A 21,271-nucleotide genomic window follows, 5' to 3' on the forward strand; every position below is an offset into this window, starting at 1 on the left:
GTCACATGTGCAAACATGGTGTAAACTGTGAAGTGCCGTCTCGCTTACCAGTTCTGGCTTTACGGTGGGGAGGTTTGGCAGCCACACAGCAAGCAGGTGTGTCGCAGCCCTGCTGGGTGCCTGGGAGCCAAGGTGCTCAGCACTCCTGTGCCCTGGTTCAGAGGCAACTCGTGGAAGAGGGCCCGAGGCGGCAAGAGCCCAGCAGCTGGGCAGCCATGACACCTCCATTGTCCTGCTGCTGACTCAGTGTCCTATCTGGGGAGGATTGGTTGTAGAAACATTTGAGAAGTCATGTTTATATATTTGTTTTCTCACATAGGATTGGTTCTATTCGTGATTGTTTAATGTCAAGCCCTAGAGAGGAAAGCAGGTGCCTCACAACATGATTAAAATGGAGACTGAGATCCTCCTGGAACAGAAAAGGGATCATGTTGAAAACAGGACTCTAGCTCCTGAGCTGCGCACATTCCAGCTGGAGGGCTGAAGGGCATGCGTCGACAGGGGAGGACGCAGCTGCCTGTGGCTCATCCTCAGGAAGAGAGCCCCTGGCAGGCCCTGTTGAACACACAGGTGTCATGGGCCAGGCCCTCTCCTGAGGTCCCTGCCCTCGGTTTTCAGCCATCTGAGAGCTCCTCCCAGCTAACGGTTGAGGAAACCATGGCCCAAAGTAGAAAGCAAGCAGGGGGCACGGGTCTGGCCCATATCTGACACAGGCAGGGACCTAGAGGCACGCACAGCTGCCCCAGTTGGTGGCACAGTGGGCAGGGGTGGGAGGGAGGATCTGCCAGGCTTCCTCCTTCAGAACAGGCTTTCACTGATGGCACCTGCCAATTCCATGTCAGCAAGTTCTTACACTGCGTTAGTCTGGGAAGTTGGGATGAGAAGGAAGAACATAGAATCAGTTTTAACAAGAAGTTGGTGGAGCAGAAGCCACCTGGAAGGTTCTTGCTGCAGGTGATTGGGCATCTGAGGGGAGGAAAGAAAGGGAGGGGCACTGCAGCCAGCCTGGCAGCGATCTGAGCATGGTTCTGAGCATAGAATTACAAAGGGGAGCCGTCCCAACATGCCGGCCGGCAGAGACTGCCGCCATCCGGCTGTGTAGCCCTGTAGACGGATTTCCATTGTCAACAATCCCCCGCACCCACAATCCACTGTAATGTGAACACCAGCTTCAGAATTGCTGAAGTCAGGCAACTATGTGTTTCATGTTTGTTTGGTAAGGTGTGTGTAAATTCAGAAAAGACATTTCAGGGTTGTGTTTGGAATTACTCTTTTCTGGATTCACCTCCTGGGCCAGTTGCATAAGGTGCAGCCCTGAAGCTTGAACCCTGAAATAGTGATTTTGTTTGGCATTCTCCTGGTTTTCTTTTCTCCCTGAAAACTAGAAAATATTGACACCTAGACAAAGCAGAGGCTGTGGATAATGATGCTCAGATTTGAGATGCTTTTGGAACACTCCTGGAGATACAGCTGAGATTGAGATATGCCACATGCACCTCCCCTGCTGGAGGCACCATGCCAACAGGGTGGAGACAGAGTCCCAAGGTCCTGCTCCTCATTCTACCCTGTGGGGCGTGGTCTCCCTGGGAAGCCTCTCAGAACCAACTCCAGCTCAGGACGCACCGACGTGTCTGCAGGCAGCTCAGTCCCTCCAGGTGCATTACAGGACACCAATCCAAGAGGGCTCCTGGGTAGAGGTGGTAACCCATGCCAAGGCGGGCTGCCGTGGGGAGGTAAAGGCCCTGAGTAGGGGTGTCCCCTGGGTCTGTGTTCCAGGTCCTAGGGAGTGTCAGTCACGATATGCAGGTTATGCCACATAACCAATGCCCCCCACATCTCAGTCATCAGCACCGTGATGACCGGTTCATGCTACGTGCCCATCATGGTCATCACGTCAGTTTTACTCTGGGGTCCAGGCTCATGGAACAGCTTCTCTGGGGTGTTACCCATCTTGTGGCAGAGGGAAAGGTAGTACATCGGAGCACGTGCTGCCTCACAAAGTCTCCGTCAGAACCCGCATCTGCCACTGCTGCCACGTTTCTTTGTCATGTGGCCGCGCCTGATGCCGATGGACAGGGGCATGCCATCCTCCCCAGGGAGGCAGGGATTCTGTGAAAAACAGCTCACCACAGAAAGATTGCTCTGTTTTTTGTCAGTTCAGTACCTTACTGAAATGCGGACGGGCATTTCCCCTGTCCAGCATTACGGAGGCCCAGTGTTCCTCAGAGGGATCTTTCCTCCATAAACGAAGCGGGATTTTAGAGCCCAGACATATTTGTGCTGAACATCTGGCCAAATATTTCCCTGCCTCTCCCTTCTAAAGATCCTCTAGACACGTCACGATGTAATCCAACACCACGAATGTGCAAGGAAAGGGTCACACGGTGCACAGCCCAGAAGCAGACCCCAGTTTTGGAGACGCACCACTAGAAGGCAGCTAAGTGCCAAGTAGGCAGCTCTGAGCTTGAGAAAGAAGACTCACCTGAGTTGGGAAGGTGGAGGAATGTCCGAGGAAGCTGTGGAGTGAACTGCCGTGGCCCAGGGGTCAGAGCCTGGGGAGCGTGCTGGTCGGGGAGAGAAGGCCTAGCCCTCAGGTGTCAGACATAGCTGCCTGGGCCCAGGAAGGGCCCACAGGTGGTGGCTGGAGTCCGCAGTGGGGCCGGGTGGAGAGTCAGCCTGAGATGCTGACCCACATGGAGGTGTAGACAGACCAGATGGAGGCAGGCTGGCACGTCAGGCCGGCACAGGGGGCTAGGCTTTCTAGACATGTTTTCTTTGACTCAAAAGTGGTTCCTGGGTCCGTACACACAGGAAAACGGAGATGACCATCGGCGCCCTTCAGGAAGGGCGTCTGAGTGACTGTAACCAGGTCGGCTACTGAGAGCAAGCCTCCTGGGGCGTGTGGGTTTCACACCCAGCCCCCACAGGACTGAGAAAGTGGCTATTGATGGAAAGTGGGGCAGGGCTGGGACTGACGCGGGTGCCCCTCCTGTCCTAGGCCCCTGTTTGAAGGCGGGCTGTAGGAACAGCTCTGGTGTCCCATAGTGGATGCCTGCTGCTGCTTGTACATCCTGACTTTTGTTTATAAAATCCGACTAGAGGCAGAGGCCATAGTGGTAAACTGAAAGGCTGCCCTGACCTTCTGGGTAGAAGTGCCTGGATGAGTGGCACCCCTCCGTACCCCACTCTCTATGCCCCTACCCCAGGCTACGGCATCTGGGGTATCACTAGGAGCTGGTCGTGGGGCTGCAGGATAAGATGAGCTCCCACACCGGATGAGGGGCTTTTGTGTGCGCTGCCCCCACGCCAGCCACACACCCAGCCTTGCCTCGGGGGTGATGCCCCCAGCCTTTGTTCTCTTTGCACCGACATCCGTGCCCTGGCAATTTTCAGAATGAGACGGCATAACTGGGTCCCAGAGAAGCCCCCAGCCTGGCCAGTGGCACGTGGAGAGGATGGTATTGCCTGACTGCAGCTGCTTAGTCCTCTCCGAGCCCCACCTGAGACCCCTTCCCGGGTGTCCTGCCATCCCGTCCTCCTATACACGCCCTACTGTCCCCAGCATACAGGCGCCCAAATGTAGATTTGGGCAGCAGGTTCCTTTGGTCATTGGGAGTAGCTGCAAGGAAGGTGTCTCCGATGTGGCTGTGCTGAAGTCTTTGATGTTCTGGTACTTTCTATCCCTGTCGGGACACGAGGGGGGTCAGCCGCCAGCTTGTGAGTGTGCAGGAAGGGTGGGGTGGAGGTGTGGGAGCACAGTTTATGCGCCGCCTGCTCGGAAACCTAGCTACCTAGCAGTCTCTCATCTTGGGGTGCCCTCTCCTAAGAGACGGGCGTGGTCCCCACGGTAAGCCCCTGCAGACCCTCTGGGCAGGTAAAAGGATCCTGATGTCCAGGCCTACCCACCCTGCCAACAACTGCCCCACAACTCTGTGCCTTCAATCATCTTTGGGGGTGTTGCATTTGAGTGAAAACGTGAGCACTGATGGGCAGCCTTTGTCAGGCCAGCCTCAGCCCAGTCCCTCCGGCCTGCCAGGCCCTGGATGGGGTGCCCCTGCTGTTTCCTTGCCTTATTCATCAGCTGGTCTTGTTTAGCTCAGCACAGCCCTTGAAATGAGAAGACATTACCTTGGCTTTGACATTTAGCATGTTACCTGCCCCCTGGCGGATGAAGCATGCCATTTCCAGCTGATTCGTGTTTCAGAACCAAGCGGCCAGGTGTCTTTCTGGGGTCCCTGAGACTGCCCCACCCCCCCACCCCCCCTGCACAGGGTGGGCACAGATGGGCCTGTGGATCCCCAGCTTCAGTCTTCTCATCTTCAGCGCGTGTGAGGCCTGGAGAGTCGCAGGGAGGGGCCATGTGCTGAGGCCAGGTCAGTGGCCTGTGCACTAGGTGCCAGGAGGAACATGCCTGGTCATGGAATGTGCAGGCATTGTGAGAGACGAGGGTATAGATTTTAAAATTCACCCTCCTTTCAGTGAAGTTTTACCTAAAGTCAACTGGGAAAATAAATCCTTCACTGAAGAGTAAAGCCCTAAAATATTTCTCCAGACATACACATTTTTTGTTAAAATGCAAATAACAACACACCGATTCATAGTTCAGCAAAGTGGTAATTAAGTGCTTTATACTAGTATTGTGTCGCCAGTCCACTAACGTACATCTGCAGAAAATCACATCCTAAGCCACAGGTAGGTTTAGGATCAAGTACACAGGCAGAGGTCCTAGTTTTGAAGTTAGCCTTTGGTTGAAACGGGAACCCTGAGCTACATAAGGAGAAGAAATCAACCGTCGACAAAGTGATGACATCTGCCTTTGCTTTCTTCCCTCCTATTTCTGCACATCCTGATGGTGTGCCAGAATGGCTGAATGGGTGAGTCACACCTTACAGAGAGAGCGGGCACAGGCTGAACCGATGACAGGTGCCTGCATAGACATTCATAAGCCCTGACCCTGAGGCTACTGCCTTCTCTTTCTGGGCACCCAAAGGCGGAGGAACTGTTCTAAGGATCTGCCCCCAATACTTCTCTTGGCTCACTATGGCTCTACCCCCACACACACCTTCAGATGCCTTCACACACTGGCGTTCACACGCTTTTCCTCACATACACAATTTCCCTCACACGCACTTTCCCTCTCACGTTCACTTTCCCTCAACACACACTTTCCCTCACACGCTTTCCCTTTCATACACACTTTCTCACATACGTTTGCTCTCATGTGCTTTCCCTCTCGCATGCACACTTTCCCTCACACACAATCTTCTCTCACACACTTTCCCCACCACATACACTTTCCCCCACACACACTTCCCTTCACACATACGTTCTCTCTCACATACACTTTTTCTCTCACATAAACTTTCCCTCACACGCTTTCCTTCTCACATACACACTTTCTCTCACACACAATTTTCTCTCACACACACTTTCCCTGACACGTACACTTTCCCAAACACACGCTTTCCTTCACATACATGTTCTCTCACATACACTTTTCCTCATACACTTTCCCTCTCACACACACTTTCCCTCTCACATAATTTTCTCTCACACACACTTTCTTTCACACGTACATTCTCTCTCACATACGCTTTCCCTCACACACTTTCCCTCTCATGTACACACTTTCCCTGACACATACACTTTCCCACACACAGACTTTTCCTCACACATACTTTCTGTCTCCCTTATACTTTCCCTCACACACACTTTCCCTCTCACACACTTTTTCTCTCACACGCACTTTCCTTCACACACTTTCCCTCTCACACACTTTCTTTCACACACAATTTTCTCTCACACACACTTTCCCTGACAAATACACTTTCCCACAAACACACCTTCCCTCACACCCACTTTTTCTCTCACACACACTTTTCCTCACATACACTTTCCCTCTCACACACACATATTACCGCCTCACACACACTTTCGTTCTCACATACACTCTTCCTCACACATACTTTTCCTCACGCACTTTGACTCACAGATACTTTCCCACACACAGAAATACTTTCCCACACACATTTTACCTGACACATACTTTCCCTCTCATAAACACTTTCCCTCACACACACACTTTCTCTCTCACAAATACTTTCCCTCACACAAACACTTTCCCTCACACACACACACTTTATCTCTCACACACACTTTCCCCCACACAGACACACTTTCCCTCACACATAACTTTCTCTCTCACACATACTTTCCCTCACACACACACCCATCTCTGCACACACGTTTTCCTTCACACACACACTCAACTGTAACACACATATCATTCCACTAAACATCATGGAAGAAAATACTATGCAGAGTAAATATTCCAGATGTTTGAACTTCACCCTTTAACATACCAAAGACAATGTCCCCTTTAAACATTTCTTATGGAAATCTTTCTAAGACATATTATATTGTTACATGTTCTCTTAAGCTGAATTGAATACATTCAGGTAATTTGAATCTGTTGTGATAATTTCCGCCTCTCTGCTCTCAAGGTCATATATGTCTGCCTCCCCCTCTTATAATTTGTGGGTCTTGAAAATATTAAATTGTGAGAATTGTATGCAAGTGGGAATGGTTGGCTTGTACTGTGCACGTGCCACGGTGTTGTGCCTGGGATGGCCCTTCAGGCTGTGTCTATCCCTGGTCGTACAGTCCGCTTATTCATCAGAGCCTCTCTTCCCAAGAGCAAGATCAGGCACCATCTGCAAAGTGATTGGGGAGCTCATGAGGCAGTGGCCCTGTGTGCACCGTCATGCTTTGGTTGTTCCTGGTCATCAAGCACCCAGAGAGGCAGATGACAGCCAGGAAGCTGCTGTATGGGCAGTTATTCGGGACACAGTAGCCAAGAAGAGGCTAGAGAATGTGTTCCCTCTGGCTTGCCCAAGACTTCCTTAACTTACTCGACCTGGGAGATGGCCTCTGGGCAGGTAAACAGCTTCTCTTGGGCAGCTCTTGCCTGGATCAGGATTTGGGTGGGATGGCACCCAGGGAGCGGAAGCTGGTGGAAGAGGTGCCCTCTAGACCAAGTATTGGGGCTTGACTCAGTCATGACAGGAATCAAAAGGCAGAGAAGGGGCCGGGGATGCTGTGAGATCCCAGAGATCTCAGCAAGTATCGCCCCTCTCCTCCTCACTTTGGGCAGTTTTCAAGGGATGAGTAGGTGGGGTGGAGGCCAGGAGACCCGCTGGGAGGCTACTAACCACAGCTGGACACAAGAATGAGGATGCATCTGCGAGTCTGGAGGAGAAGTGGGCCTGGACTCGGGTATCTGGGCAGCAGGAGGACATCTCTCCTTGGGAGGGTCCAAAGTTTGCATTTTACTTCTTCCAAAATAGATCGTTAAAGACATGCGCCTTCCACCTTTACCAGTTTCTTGTATCACAATTAAGCATTTGCTTCAGATCTCTGAGGTACATGACGTCTAGAGCATGATTCCTGCCCCTGGCTCAAGACCACCTCCATTTTTCTTATGGGCTGGATATTCACTGGTAGCTCAGGTATGATTTGAGTTTGTAGACATCAGACTGACCATCTTGGTATTTTCTGGATGAAATTAGTGTTTAGATAATTCCTACTGAGTGAGTGACCCTGTCTGGTGGGGAGAGCCAGGTATATGGAGGAAGGGGAACAAACAGACACAAGGAGGCCTTTGTGAGTGTAGGAGCTCCAGAGGATATCTAATCGATGCCTCACCACACCGACATGGTGGTGGGAGTTTCTAGAAGCTGAACTCACTGCAGTGCACACCTCCCTGCTCGCTGTGAGACTTGGCCTTTCAGTCGGGACAGATGGCCTGAGTCCTTATCCACTCTGGGCTCAGAGGATTCACTATTTTATTTTCAGTTTCCTGTAGCATGAACTGTTCAGAGGAGTGTCAGATGTAACTGTTGTCCCTTTAAAATCGATTTCACAATTTTTTTTTTTTAATTTTTTTTAACATTTTTATTTTATTTTTGAGACAGAGAGAGACAGAGCATGAATGGGGGAGGGTCAGAGAGAGGGAGACACAGAATCCGAAACAGGCTCCAGGCTCTGGGCTGTCAGCACAGAGCCCGACGCGGGGCTTGAACTCACGGACCGCGAGATCATGACCTGAGCCGAAGTCGGCCGCTTAACCGACTGAGCCACCCAGGCGCCCCTCGATTTCACAATTTTAACCTCTTTGACTTTTAACTGTTATTTGTAGCCTTGCATTTCTTTTCCAAACAAATGAACCTCGTGGTATTTCCTCAGGAAATGCTACATCTAAAAATAACTTTAAACATCTTTTAAACTAAAAGTATTCTGTCTTTACATAAAAGCTTGTTCTATCAAAATATGAAGAAGAAATCAGGTACCAATGATACTGTTTTCAGAATGACTGAGTGGGTGTAATTCTGTGATTTTGATAAAGGGTGCCATAATGGGGTTTTTTTTTAATCTTTTAAACATTATCAGTACAGTTAAAATGTATTTACTGTAGGTAAACTTTTCTGAGTATTAAATTACATGTGAACCCGCTCTGTCCTTGTCACAGGGGCCTCCCCCATTCCCTTCAGACCCAGGAGTACCAGGGAAAGGGAAAGCCCCCTGAGAAATTCCAGACCCTCCACAGATAACCCTAAAATGTAGCATTTCAGGTGCACATTTCAGAATTTAATGGGGTGGAACTTGATTGTGCCTCCGGTGACAGCAGCAACAACCTCACTTAAAGTGTTAGTTAGGGTTCCCCTCATAGGCTCGGGGGTCAGGTGTACCTAATGCAGCCATGGGCACTTCCTCAGTGTGACAATGTGAAGGACCAGCAGACTGCTCCAAGAGGAACTCCCCACTATGCTGAGGGTTTGCCTGCACCTTCCCACAAAGACAAGTCACATACCCAGACATAAGACAGAGCCCGTAAAGGGGACCCTTACATAACCAGCCAGTGAAACTCTCCTCTGCACCTGTCTTCATTGATGTCTTAAATTACCCGATGCTCTCTTGCATTTCAGGACCTGGAATCCCTTGACACCTATATCCAGAACACACTGTCTTCCCTCTACCCACCTTTTGAGGCCACGGCAGCCACGGTGCTCTGGCAGCTGTTCAGTGTGGCTGAGAGGCTCCACGGTGGGGATGGGCTGCGCTGCCTCACTGACTTCCTCATTCCAGCCAAGAAGGTCCTACAATACCTGCAGCAGGAAGCCTGTGTGAGTAACTGCCCTGCAGGGGCCAAAACCTGTGTGAGACCCTCCCCTCAGGGGACAGGGCCTGTGATGGTTTTCCCTGCAGAAGGAAACCTGGGAGACCCTCTCCTGCAGATAATGCCTCCCTGCCCTTGACTGTATGGAAGAGACGGGCAAAGTGTTACTTGGGACCTGGAAAATATTTCAACTGAGCACATGAAATTCTAGATCTGGGCAATTATACCAGTGATGGAGGCAAAGGAAAACATGGAATTAAACTAGTAATCAAAGCAGAAATAATTCAAGTGAGCATTTGTTGTTTTCTTTTTGAAAGGAAGCTGCGAGATTAATCTCAGCCATTTTTCATAGAGTTTCATCGCATAAAATGGAGAGATCTTCGCAGTCCACTCCAGGTTTGGGGTCCATAAGGTTACTGGCTCAGCTCCTTTCCTCTGACTTCTGGCTCCTTTTCTCCATAGTCACAAATGATGAATGAACTAGGGCTTTGCGTTCCAGAAACAGGCCTCTCAGACCTGCCAGCTGTAGAGCCCACTCTGTCCACAGGTATCCACTCTGTCCACAGGTATCCCCAGTGAACTTTGACTAGTCTTCAAACCCAGGTTAATAAATTTCTTAGGTGCTTTTTTTTTCCTGAGTGGTATTCTCTTGTATGGAATACACTGCAATTTGTTTACTCATTCATAGATTCATAGACATTTAGGTTGCTTCCAGTTTAGAATATTATGTATGAAGTTACTACGAACATCTGCATACAAGATCTGTGTGGGCTTATGTTTTCTTGGGTAAATAGCTGGAAGTGTGATTGCTGGGCCACTTCCAACCTCTGTCTCCTGATGACTTCACTTTCATGCCTAAGATCCATTTTGAGTTAAATTTCTGTATATGGTGTGAGGTAAGCTTCAAATTTGTTTGTCTTTGCATGTCTTATCTATCCAATGGTTCCAGCACCATTTGTTGAAAAGACCACCGTCTTTTCTCCATTGACTCACCCAGGCAACATTGTTGAAAGTGAATTGTCAGTACAAGTGTGAATCTGTTCCTAGACTCTGTTTTGTTCCCCTGATCTGTCTCTCTTTCCTCCAGTAACATGGTTTTGATTACTGAACCTTTAGAGTGAATCCTGAAATCAGCTGGTATAAGGCCTCCCACTTTGTTCTTCTTTTTCAAAATTGTTTAGTTATTCTAGTGTCTTTGCATATCTATAAAAAATTGAGAATCTGTTAATTTATAAAAATCATACTAGGAGTTTTGATTAAGATTACTTTAAATCTGTAGATCAATTTAGGGGAGAAATGTCTTGGGATATTTTATTGTAGGTTATTTTTGAGGCAATCTTAAAATTAATGGCAGACAATTTGTGGGTATATTGCAGTGAGCTGCTATAGAGATTCATGGCTCAATCGTATAAAAGTACATTTGAGGGGCACCTGGGTGGCTCAGTCGGTTGAGCGTCCGACTTCAGCTCAGGTCACGATCTCACGGTTCGTGAGTTTGAGCCCCGCATCAGGCTCTGGTCTGATGGCTCAGAGCCTGGAGCCCGCTTCCGATACTGTGTCTCCCTCTCTCTCTGCCCCTCCCCCATTCATGCTCTGTCTCTCTCTGTCTCAAAAATAAATAAACAATAAAAGTACATTTGATATTAAAAAGTACAAAGATCTTAAAAAGTAAGATCTTTATTAATCAGTGCCTTTTATTATTCCATTGATATTGAAGTAGGGCTTTTAAAAAAAACTACCACTGGACTACTTTGATTTATTAAATTCTTTGAATGCCTTTTAGCTAGAATGACCACGGTAGAGAAATGACCAATGATATCCTACATTTGATTCTTTGTGTGAAGTCGTCTACACAGAGGATTTTTTCCTTTGTGATTGTGTATCTTTTGCACACTTAAAGGGTATTGATTGATAAGAAACAGAGGTAAACAGCAGCACAGGGAACAGAAACGCCTGTCCCCTTTCAAAGGTGTGTTTTGAGAAGGTATTTTGACCTAATGTTTCACCTTCTTTCTTCTGTTGTGTTTCCTTTTCCTTTCATTTTAATCATAAGTCATCCGCCTTTCCATTTACAAAATTGCTTATTTTCTGAAAAAGCCATGTGAATACTACTACTCTTTAGTATCAATACATATTTACAAGTATACAATTTAATAAGCACAAAATGAAATTTAGGGATAACCTTGCTATTTGCATCTTTATATTGCTTTTTACTTTTGAATAAAGAAAATAAAATTCGATCATCTGTATGACACAGGAGAAAATGAACTTATCTCAACACCTATGCATATAAACGTATCGTAGTTAATATAGATCAATGCAGTTTTTATTTACCTGCTGTGGTCGAAGTATGTGACTTGAAGAACATTACTAACATTACTAATTTTTTGTTGTATTCCTAAGATTTCAATGACCACCATTCTTCCATCCCTCTGTAGATACAGGAAATGTTCAAAGTGACTCATCAGCTTATTTATGACTCTCTTTCATCACAGTTTGGCTCAAAAACTATCTGCAGAAGTTAAAGGCAATCAGAAAGATATAGAAATAGAATGGTTTGCTTGATGGGGGGGGGGGGGAAGCAGGAGCAGGAGATTCCAATAAAGAAGATGAAATCAAATGGAAGCCAGAAAAGGAGGGAACAAACAAAGCAAAGGCACAGGAATAAAAAGCACAACATATATAATAACTGGATGAAAACAAAGTTTTTAAATGGTAGCCCAGCAAAATTCCAGCCAAAGATAACTGGTGTAGCAATCATCATAAAAAATTAAATATAGTAAAAGGCAGAATGCATTATCAAGGCTAAGGCAGATCATTGAGTAATAATACTGGTAACAACCAGGAATATGTAACAGTCTGTAAACACCTAACAACATAGCCTGAAATGTTTGGTGCACAAACTGAGGGAATTAGAAGGAGTAAGCATAATCATAATGGGAAAAGCAAATAGATAAACAGACCCCGTATTACTTAGGATATGTCTGAACACCTGATTTCTCTCTTTCACTAATGGGCATGCGTAGAGTACTGAAGCCAGTAATTTTAAAATACACATCCTTCCCAAAGCACACATGCAACATTTTCCAGAATTAACCAAAATTTGATAAAATTCAGGTAAAATTTTACAATTAAAGGATATACATTTACTTCAAGAATGTATACAACTTGAGAATATTAGAGAGCATACACTCTTCTTAAGTGTACATATGCATTTATTGAAATTGACCAGAATTGACCATTAATCATAAGGTGGCAATAAATACCAAAGAATTAGTATCTAAAGATTGCAGTGCAGGGGCGCCTGGGTAGCTCAGTGGGTTAACCGTCTGACTTTGGCTCAGGTCATGATCTCGCTGTTTGTGAGTTTGAGTCCCACATTGGGCTCTGTGCTGACAGCTCAGAGCCTGGAGCCTGCTTTGGATTCTGTGTCTCCCTCTCTCTCTGTCCATCCATGCTCATGCTCTGTTTCTCTCTCTCAACAATAAATAAACATTAATAAAAAACTTTTTTTTAAAGATTGCAGTGCAATAAAACTCCAAATCAATAATGACAAGACCTTTACATTTGGGAAATTGTACATGTACTCCTAAGTGAAGGGTCAGAGAACAGCAGAAATTGGCAAAACATTTAGGGCCAATGAACAGGTGAGCCCTTTCTCTAGTTATGGTTTAGAAGTGTGAGAGAGACTTTAACTCCTGCCAAGCAACAAGAAAGCCCTACATAAACCAAAACAATTATACTTTCCTTTAAAACCATCCAAGAGCTGTGGATACACAGAGATCTAAAAGAACCAAATTATGGAGAGATAATGACTTCCTAAGTGAGCAAGAGCAGAAGACACTTTCAAACCTGGGACCAGTGACTGAAACTGCAGAGAGGGTGGGTGGAAGAGCAACCTGACGGGGAAGGACCATCTATGCTCAGAGGAGGAGAGATTGAACTTTAAGAAACCTCAGGGCTAGTCTCACATTTAGGTCCCCAATCCATTTTGAGTGAAAGAAAGTGGTCCAGTTTCTTTCTTTTGCATATAGGTGTCTGATTTTTTCAACACCATTTGTTGAAGAGACTGTCTTTTTCTCATTGGATATTTTTTCCTGCTTTGTCAAAGACTAATTGACGATATAACTGTGGGTTTATCTCTGTGTTTTCCATTCTGTTCCATTGAGCTATGTGTCTATTTTTATGCCAGTACCATGCTATTTTGATTACTACAGCTTTGTAATATAATTTGAAGCCTGGAATTATGTTACCTCCAGCTTTTTTTTTCTTTTTCAAGGTTACTTTGGCTCTTCAGGGTCTTTTGTTGTTCCATACAAATTTTAAGATTGTTTGTTCTAGTTCTGTGAAAAATGCTGCTGGTATTTCGATAGGGATTATGTTAAATTTCTAGATTGCTTTGGGTAGCATAGACATTTTAACAATATTTCTTCTTACAATCCATGAGCATGGGATTTCTTTCCATTTCTTTGTGTCATCTTCAATTTTTTTTTAATGTTTATTTATTTTTGAGAGAAAAAGCATGAACAGGGGAGGGGCAACGAGAGAGGGAGACACAAAATCTGAAGCAGGCTCCAGGCTCTGAGCTGTCAGCACAGAGCCTGATGAGAGGCTTGAACTCACGAACCGCGAGATCATGACCTGAGCCGAAGTCAGACGCTTAACCAACTGAGCCACCCAGACACCATCTTCAGTTTCTTTCATCAGAACTTTATAGTTTTCAGTGTACAGGTCTTTCACCTCTTTGGTTAAGTTTATTCCCAGGTATTTTATTATTTTTGGTACAGTTGTAATGGGATTTTTTCTTAATTTCTCTGTTGCTTCATCATTAGTGCATACAAGTGCAATGTATTTCTGTACATTGATTTTGTATCCTGTGACCTTACTGAATTGATTTCTCAGTTCTAGTAGTTTTTGGTGGAGTCTGAAGGATTTTCTATATGTAGTGTCATGTCATCTGCAAATAGTGGAAGTTTTACTTCTTCCTTATGAGTTTGGATGCCTTTTATATCTTTTTTTTTATTTTATTTTTTTAATTTACAGCCAAGTTAGCATATAGTGCAACAATGATCTCAAGAATAGATTCCTTAATGCCCCTTACCCATTTATCCCATCCCCCCCCCCCACAACCCCTCCAGTAACCCTCTATTTGTTCTCCATATTTATGAGTCTCTCATGTTTTGTCCCCCTCCCTGTTTTTATTTTTGTTTCCCTTCCCTTATGTTCATCTGTTTTGTCTCTTAAAGTCCTCATATGAGTGAAGTCATATGATATTTGTCTTTGTCTGACTAATTTTGCTTGGCATAATACCCTCTAGTTCCATCCACATAGTTGCAAATGGCAAGATTTCATTCTTTTTGATTGCCGAGTAATATTCCTGTGTGTGTGTGTATGTGTGTGTGTATAGACACACACACATACACACACACACACACACACACACACACATATACCACATCTTTTTTTATCCATTGTCCATCAATGGACATTTGGGCTCTTTCCATACTTTGGCTATTGTCGATAGTGCTGCTATAAACATGGGGGTGCATGTGTCCCTTCGAAACAGCACACACCTGTATCCCCTGGATAAATACCTAGTAGTGCAATTGCTGGGTCATATGGTAGTTCTATTTTTAATTTTTTGAGGAACCTCCATACTGTTTTCCAGAGTGGCTGCACCAGCTTGCATTCCCACCAGCAATGCAAAAGAGATCCTCTTTCTTTGCATCCTTGCCAACATCTGTTGTTGCCTGAGTTGCTAATGTTCGCCATTTTGACAGGAGTAAGGTGGTATCTCATTGTGGTTTTGATTTGTATTTCCCTGATGTTGAGCATTTTCATGTGTCAGTTGGCCATCTTGATGTCTTCTTTGGAGAAGTGTCTATTCATGTCTTTTGCCCATTTCTTCACTGGATTATTTGTTTTAGGGTGTTGAGTTTGATAAGTTCTTTATAGATTTTGGATACTAACCCTTTATCTGATATGTCATTTGCAAATATCTTTTCCTATTCCGTCAGTTCCCTTTTAGTTTTGCTGATGGTTTCCTTCGCTGTGCAGAAGCTTTTTATCTTGAAGAGGTCCCAGTAGTTCATTTTTGCTTTTGTTTCCCTTGCCTGTGGAGACGTGTTGAGTAAGAAGTTGCTGCGGCCAAAGTCAAAGAGGTTTTTGCCTGCTTTCTCCTCTAAGATTTTGATGGATTCCTGTCTTACATTTAGGTCTTTCATCCATCTTGAGTTTATTTTTGTGTGTGGTGTAAGAAAGTGGTCCAGGTTCATTCTTCTGTATGTCGCTGTCCAGTTTTCCCAGCACCACTTGCGGAAGAGACTGTCTATTCCATTGGATATTCTTTCCTGCCTTGTCAAAGATTCGTTGGCCATACATTTGTGGGTCCATTTCTGGGTTCTCTATTCTGTTCCATTGATCTGAGTGTCTGTTTTTGTGCCATGGATGCCTTTTATTTCTTTTTGTTGTCTGCTTGCTGTGGCAAGGACTCCCAGTACTATGTTGAACAAAAGTGGTGAGAGTAGACATCCATGTCTTGTTCCTGAGCTTAGGGGAAAGCTCTCAGTTTTTTACCATTGATGTCAGCTATGGGTTTTTCATATGTGACCTTTATGATGTTGAGGTCTGTTCCCTCTACACCTACTTTGTTGATGGTTTTTATCATGAATGGATGTTGTACTTTGTCAAATGCTTTCTCTGCATCTACTGAAATGATCATATGGTTTTTATCCTTTCTCTTACTGATGTGACGTATCATGTCAATTGATTTCTGAATATTGAACCATTCTTGCGACCCAGGAATAAATCCTGCTACATCATGATGAGTGATTTTTTTAACATATTGTTGGATTTTGTTTGCTAGTACTTTGTTGAGGAGTTTTGCATCTGTGTTCATTAGAGATATTGGCCTTTAATTCTCTTTTTTTGCTATTGTATCTCTATCTGGTTTTGGAATCAGTAATGTTGGCCTCATAGAATGAATTTGGGAGTTTTCCTTCCTCTTCTATTTTTGGGAATAATTGGAGAAAAATAGGTATTAACTCTTCTTTACATGTTTGGTAGAATTTGCCTGTGAAGCTGTCTGGCCCTGACCCTGTATGTGAGACCTGAAACCATCAAAAGTCCTATAAGTGAGCACAGGCAGTAATTTCTCTTGACACTGGCCATAGCAACATTTTTTTAGATATGTCTCCGGAGGCAAGGAAAACAAAAGCAAAAAAAAAAACTATTGGGACTACACCAAAATAAAAAGCTTCTGCACAGCATATGAAACAATCAACAAAAGTAAAACACAGCCTAATGGGAGAAGATATTTTACAAATTATATATCCAACAAGAGTTTAATATCTAAAATATATAAATAATTTATATAAATCAACACCAAAAAATATTCTGATTAAAAATGGTCAGAATTAATGAACAGACATTTCTTCAAAGAAGACATACAGATGGCTAACAGGTACATGAAAAGATGTTCAACATCACTGATCATCAGGGAAATGCAAATGATAACTATAATGAGATATCACCTCATACCTGTGAGATTGGCTAAAATCAACAACCCAAGAAACAACATGTGCTGGCAAGGATTTGGAGAAAGGGAAACCCTCATGCGTTGTTGGTGGGAATGCAAAGTGGTGCAGCCACTCTGGAAAACAGTATGGAGGTTCCTCAAAAAGTTAAAAAGGGAACTACCCTATGATCCAGTAATCACACTACTGTGTGGTTTACCCAAAGAATATGAAAACATTAATTCAAAGGGATATGTGCACCCTATGTTTATTGCAGCATTATTAACAATAGCCAAACTATGGAAGCAACCCAAGTGTCCACTGACAAATGAATGGGTAAAGAAGATGTGGGAGACACACACACACACACACACACACACACACACACACACACACACACACACTGGAATATTACTCAGCCATAAAAATAAAATCTTACAATTTGCAACAACATGGAAGGAGCTAGACAGTGTAATGCTAAGCAAACTAAGTCAGAGAAAGACAAATACCATATGATCTCACTCATATGCAGAATTTAAACAAATGAGCAAAGGAAAAAAAGAGAGACCAACCAAGAAACAGATTCTTAACTATAGAGAACACACTGATGGCTACCAGAGGAGAGGGGAGTAGGGGAGGAGTCAAATAGGTGATGGGGATGAAGGAGAGCACTTGTGATGAACCCTGGGTATTGTATGGGAGTGTTGAATCACTAAATTGTACACCTGAAACTAATATTACACTGTATGTTAACTAACTGGAATTTAAATAAGATTTTTTAAAATATATGACAAAAGCACAAAATGTGGGAGGGAGTAAATTGAATTGTACTACTCTAGGTTCTTACATTGTTTTAAAGTACATTTAAACTATTAAAGTACATGTTACTTGAATAGTTAAAGATGCATGTTGTAGTCTTGAGAGCAACTACCGAAAGCAACACGAAGAGGTATAACCGAAAAATCAGTAGAGTAGATAAATGGAATCCAAAACACAGAAGAGAAGATAAAAGGAAGAACAAAGAAACAGATAGGCAAATAGATGAACAGATGACAGATGTGAAGATGACAGATTTAATCCAACCATATTTGTAATTATTTTAAATGTACTTAAATGAACTAAAAAATCCAACTGAAAGCAAATATTGCCAGACTCAGGCTGAGAAAAAGGCAAGACCAACTAAATGCTGGTTATAAGGAATGCCCTTTAAAATATAAACACATACAAAGGGTGAAAGAAAAAGAATGGAAAAAGAAGATATGCGACTAAGTATGAGTAGGTGAGGCAATGATCTTTCTGTCAGACAAGTTAGGTCTCTGACAGAGTCACAGGAGACACATGGGGACAGGACAATTCATAGTGATAAAAGCCTCCATTTATCAACAGAGTACCTAGTAAGAGAGCTTCTGAGTACGTTAAGACAAACAACTGGCAACACTAAATGGGAATTTTCATGTACTTCTGTCAAAAATTGATAAAATGATCAGTAAAAAAAATCAATAAGGATATAAAAGATCCGAACAACACCTAACAAACTGACCTATTTGACATTTATAGAACATTACATCCAACAAATGCAGAATACACATTCTTTCCAGTGCACATGAAATTTTTTCAAGATAGACAACATGCTGTAGGTCTCTAAAAAAATACAATTTCATAAATTTGAAAGGGAAGAAATAAAGTATTTTTTTGTAACCACAATGCTATCATCAGAAATAACAACAAATAAGTAGAAACTCCCAAATTTTTGGAAATCAAATAACACATTTCTAAAGAACCCATGACTTAGAGAAATCACAAGGAAAATTATTGGAACTGAATCATAATGAAAACACAATGTGCAGAAATGTTTACATGCAACTAAAGCAATGCTTAGTGTATAATATAGTTTAAACTAATATGTAGTTTTGTGGAAGAAGTCTGATATCACTTACCTAAATTTCCACCTTAAGGTAGGAAAAGAAGAGCTAATTAAATCCAATTTAATTGAACCCTAAACTGATTAAATATGAGTGCAGAAATAAAGAGGGATAGCTTTTTCTGTGAAAACGAGTTGAATGTTCAGCAGAGACTCCCTAAAGTCTTAAAAAAAGGTGCCATCACATTAGGTATGAGCAAGACACCTGAGAGACTGGGATATTTGGGGGGAAATCCGGAAGAGTTCTCCATCCATATTCTTCGCCTACTGTCTTTATGTTCTCGCTCCATTTGAGAGGTGCTGTGAGACACAGCAACATGACTGTGGCCAACCCAGGGGAGACAGTAGAGTCCCCAAGTCAGCAGAGAAAAGATGGGTCTCTGTGCCTGTTAGAGTCCCATGAAGAGACTGACCCACACAGAAATCTACCTCAGGGAGCTTAGTGTAGAGAACTATCATCTAGTAACGTGGGATTGACCGTAAAGGAGCCATGAGAGCTCTCCTGGGGCTGAGGGAGAGCACTGGGAGGGACAAACCTCTAAGGGATGGAGGTTCAGGAATGTGCATTTACATATTTAAAGCAAAAATAAAACATTCTGAGTGTGTATGGCCATTCTTTTATAGTGATGGCCTGCTCTGACAGACCAGCTACCAGTCCTGATCACCCAGAGCCAGAGGGACTGTGAACAATGCGGTCAGCATGGGAGTCGCAGGGAGGGGGGTAGGTCTCAGGGGTGTGGTGAGCGGTCACCTAGCACTGTGCAGGCCACTTAGGAAAACACCAGCAGAGGCTTTTGTCTATGAGTTAGGGTGAAACACAGAGAGGGGAGGGGACTGACTTCTCAGGCTCAAGGTCGCAAAAAGGAAACTGATAGATTGATGGCAGAAACATCTAGTAAATCTGTGTTTCAGAAGCCAATGAACAGCCAAATAAAAGCTGTTTCTTACATCGTGTTTGCAGAGAACTCATAGACATAAGTAAAATACTAAGTCCTGTATAAAAGTCAGCCTTGGAGAGGCAATGTCCAGAAGAGGCACTACTTGCCCACAGAAACCCTGGGGAAACCCAGCTTCTTGGTGGTCAGAGAGGCACCAGGTACACGACAAGACAGGTTTTTGCTTACTGACAAGCAGAAAAATATAAAGATTAATATTCAGAGCAGGGAGAATTCAGTATGATAGACTATCTGAAACTCTTGTCATATTCGTGGAAATATGTGTGGACACTATAGTGTCACACACAGTTAGAATCAGATATCTTAGATCTAAAATAAACTGAGCCACCCAGGCACCCCTTGCATCAGTTTTTTAACATGTACTTGTAAAACCATAACAAGGGGACATGCGGTGATGTCAGCATGCCTGTGCTGTGGTAGACCTGTGAGTACGGAAAAAGGCCAGATGTGCATGTTCTACTTTCCTAATTTTAGAAATATCCCCTAATTACTAAAATCAACAATGAAACTGGGGAGCCTGGATGGCTCAGGCAGTTGAGCATCCAACTTTGGCTCAGGTCATGATCTCGTGGTTCGTGGGTTTGAGTCCCACATCAGACTCTGTGCTGACAGCTTGGAGCCTGGAGCCTGCTTCAGATTCTGTGTTTCCCTCTCTCTCTGCCCCTCCCCTGCCCATGCTCTGTCTCTCTCTGTCTCTCTCTCAAAAATGAAGACTCTTTTTTTTTTTTTTTTTAATTTTTTTTTTTTAACGTTTATTTTTGAGACAGAGTGAGACAGAGCATGAACGGGGGAGGGGCAGAGAGAGAGGGAGACACAGAATCAGAAGCAGGCTCCAGGCTCTGAGCCATCAGCCCAGAGCCCGACGCGGGGCTCGAACTCACGGACCGTGAGATCGTGACCTGGGCCGAAGTCGGACGTCTAACCGACTGAGCCACCCAGGCGCCCCTGAAGACTCTTAAATATGGAGAACAAACAGAGGGTTGCTGGAGGGGTTGTGGGCGGGGGGATGGTCTGAATGGGTAAGGGGCATTAAGGAATCAACTCCTGAAATCATTGTTGCACTATATGATAACTAATTTGGATGTAAATTTAAAAAAATAAAATTTAAAAATTAAAAAAAAGAAATACACTTTAAGTATATGAAGACACAAATAAAAACATTTAAATTAAAAAAATGAATAAACATTTAAAAAAATTTTTTTTAAAACCCACAAGGCCGAGGTAAATGGAGGTACATATGGCAGCCAGACTGTGCACAGAGTTAAGGCTGAGGGCATATTGAAGACCATCTAGTGGCCTGACCACTGCACATTCACCATTTGAGAAGGGAGTTGGTCTGCAAATACTCTCAGCTGTCTCTGGTTCCTGATGGTAGGTTGCTATGTGGACCACCTGGGGTCAGCCACAGGACCAGGGGTACAGGGCCATGACAGCAGACAGTGAGGACAAGGTTCCATGGACACACAGAGAGGGAAGCTCATCCCTCTGTGTCCATTCAGGCCCAGGACAAGTGGACAGTACATAGTCTCCATGAAACAATGGGCTGGGGAGTCATCAAAGACCCAGGGAGGCTCAGCCTCACTTCTCACATTTAATCTACAACCAAGTTCTCCTTCTGGCTTTTCCAAAGGACCATAGAAGTTTTGTTCTATTTTAAATTTTCCAAGTTGGAGAGTGAAGCTGAGCTTTTTGGAGTACTGTAATA

General features: G+C 44.2%; 1 protein-coding gene across 4 annotated transcripts in view; it reads left to right on the plus strand.

Annotated features, from left to right (window-relative positions):
* PLEKHG4B (pleckstrin homology and RhoGEF domain containing G4B) overlaps positions 1 to 21,271 on the plus strand; it is an 81,194-nt gene that overhangs the window by 13,703 nt on the left and 46,220 nt on the right. For all 4 annotated transcript variants that reach the window (XM_060634252.3, XM_060634254.3, XM_081795897.1 and 1 more), the window contains one exon: positions 8,985 to 9,182. In XM_060634252.3, coding sequence (XP_060490235.3) covers positions 8,985 to 9,182 — 198 coding nt within the window. The remainder of the gene's footprint in view (positions 1 to 8,984; positions 9,183 to 21,271) is intronic.

The sequence above is a fragment of the Panthera onca genome, chromosome A1 (genome assembly GCF_046562875.1).
Source record: "Panthera onca isolate mPanOnc1 chromosome A1, mPanOnc1 haplotype 2, whole genome shotgun sequence".
NCBI classification, from domain to species: Eukaryota; Metazoa; Chordata; class Mammalia; order Carnivora; family Felidae; genus Panthera; species Panthera onca.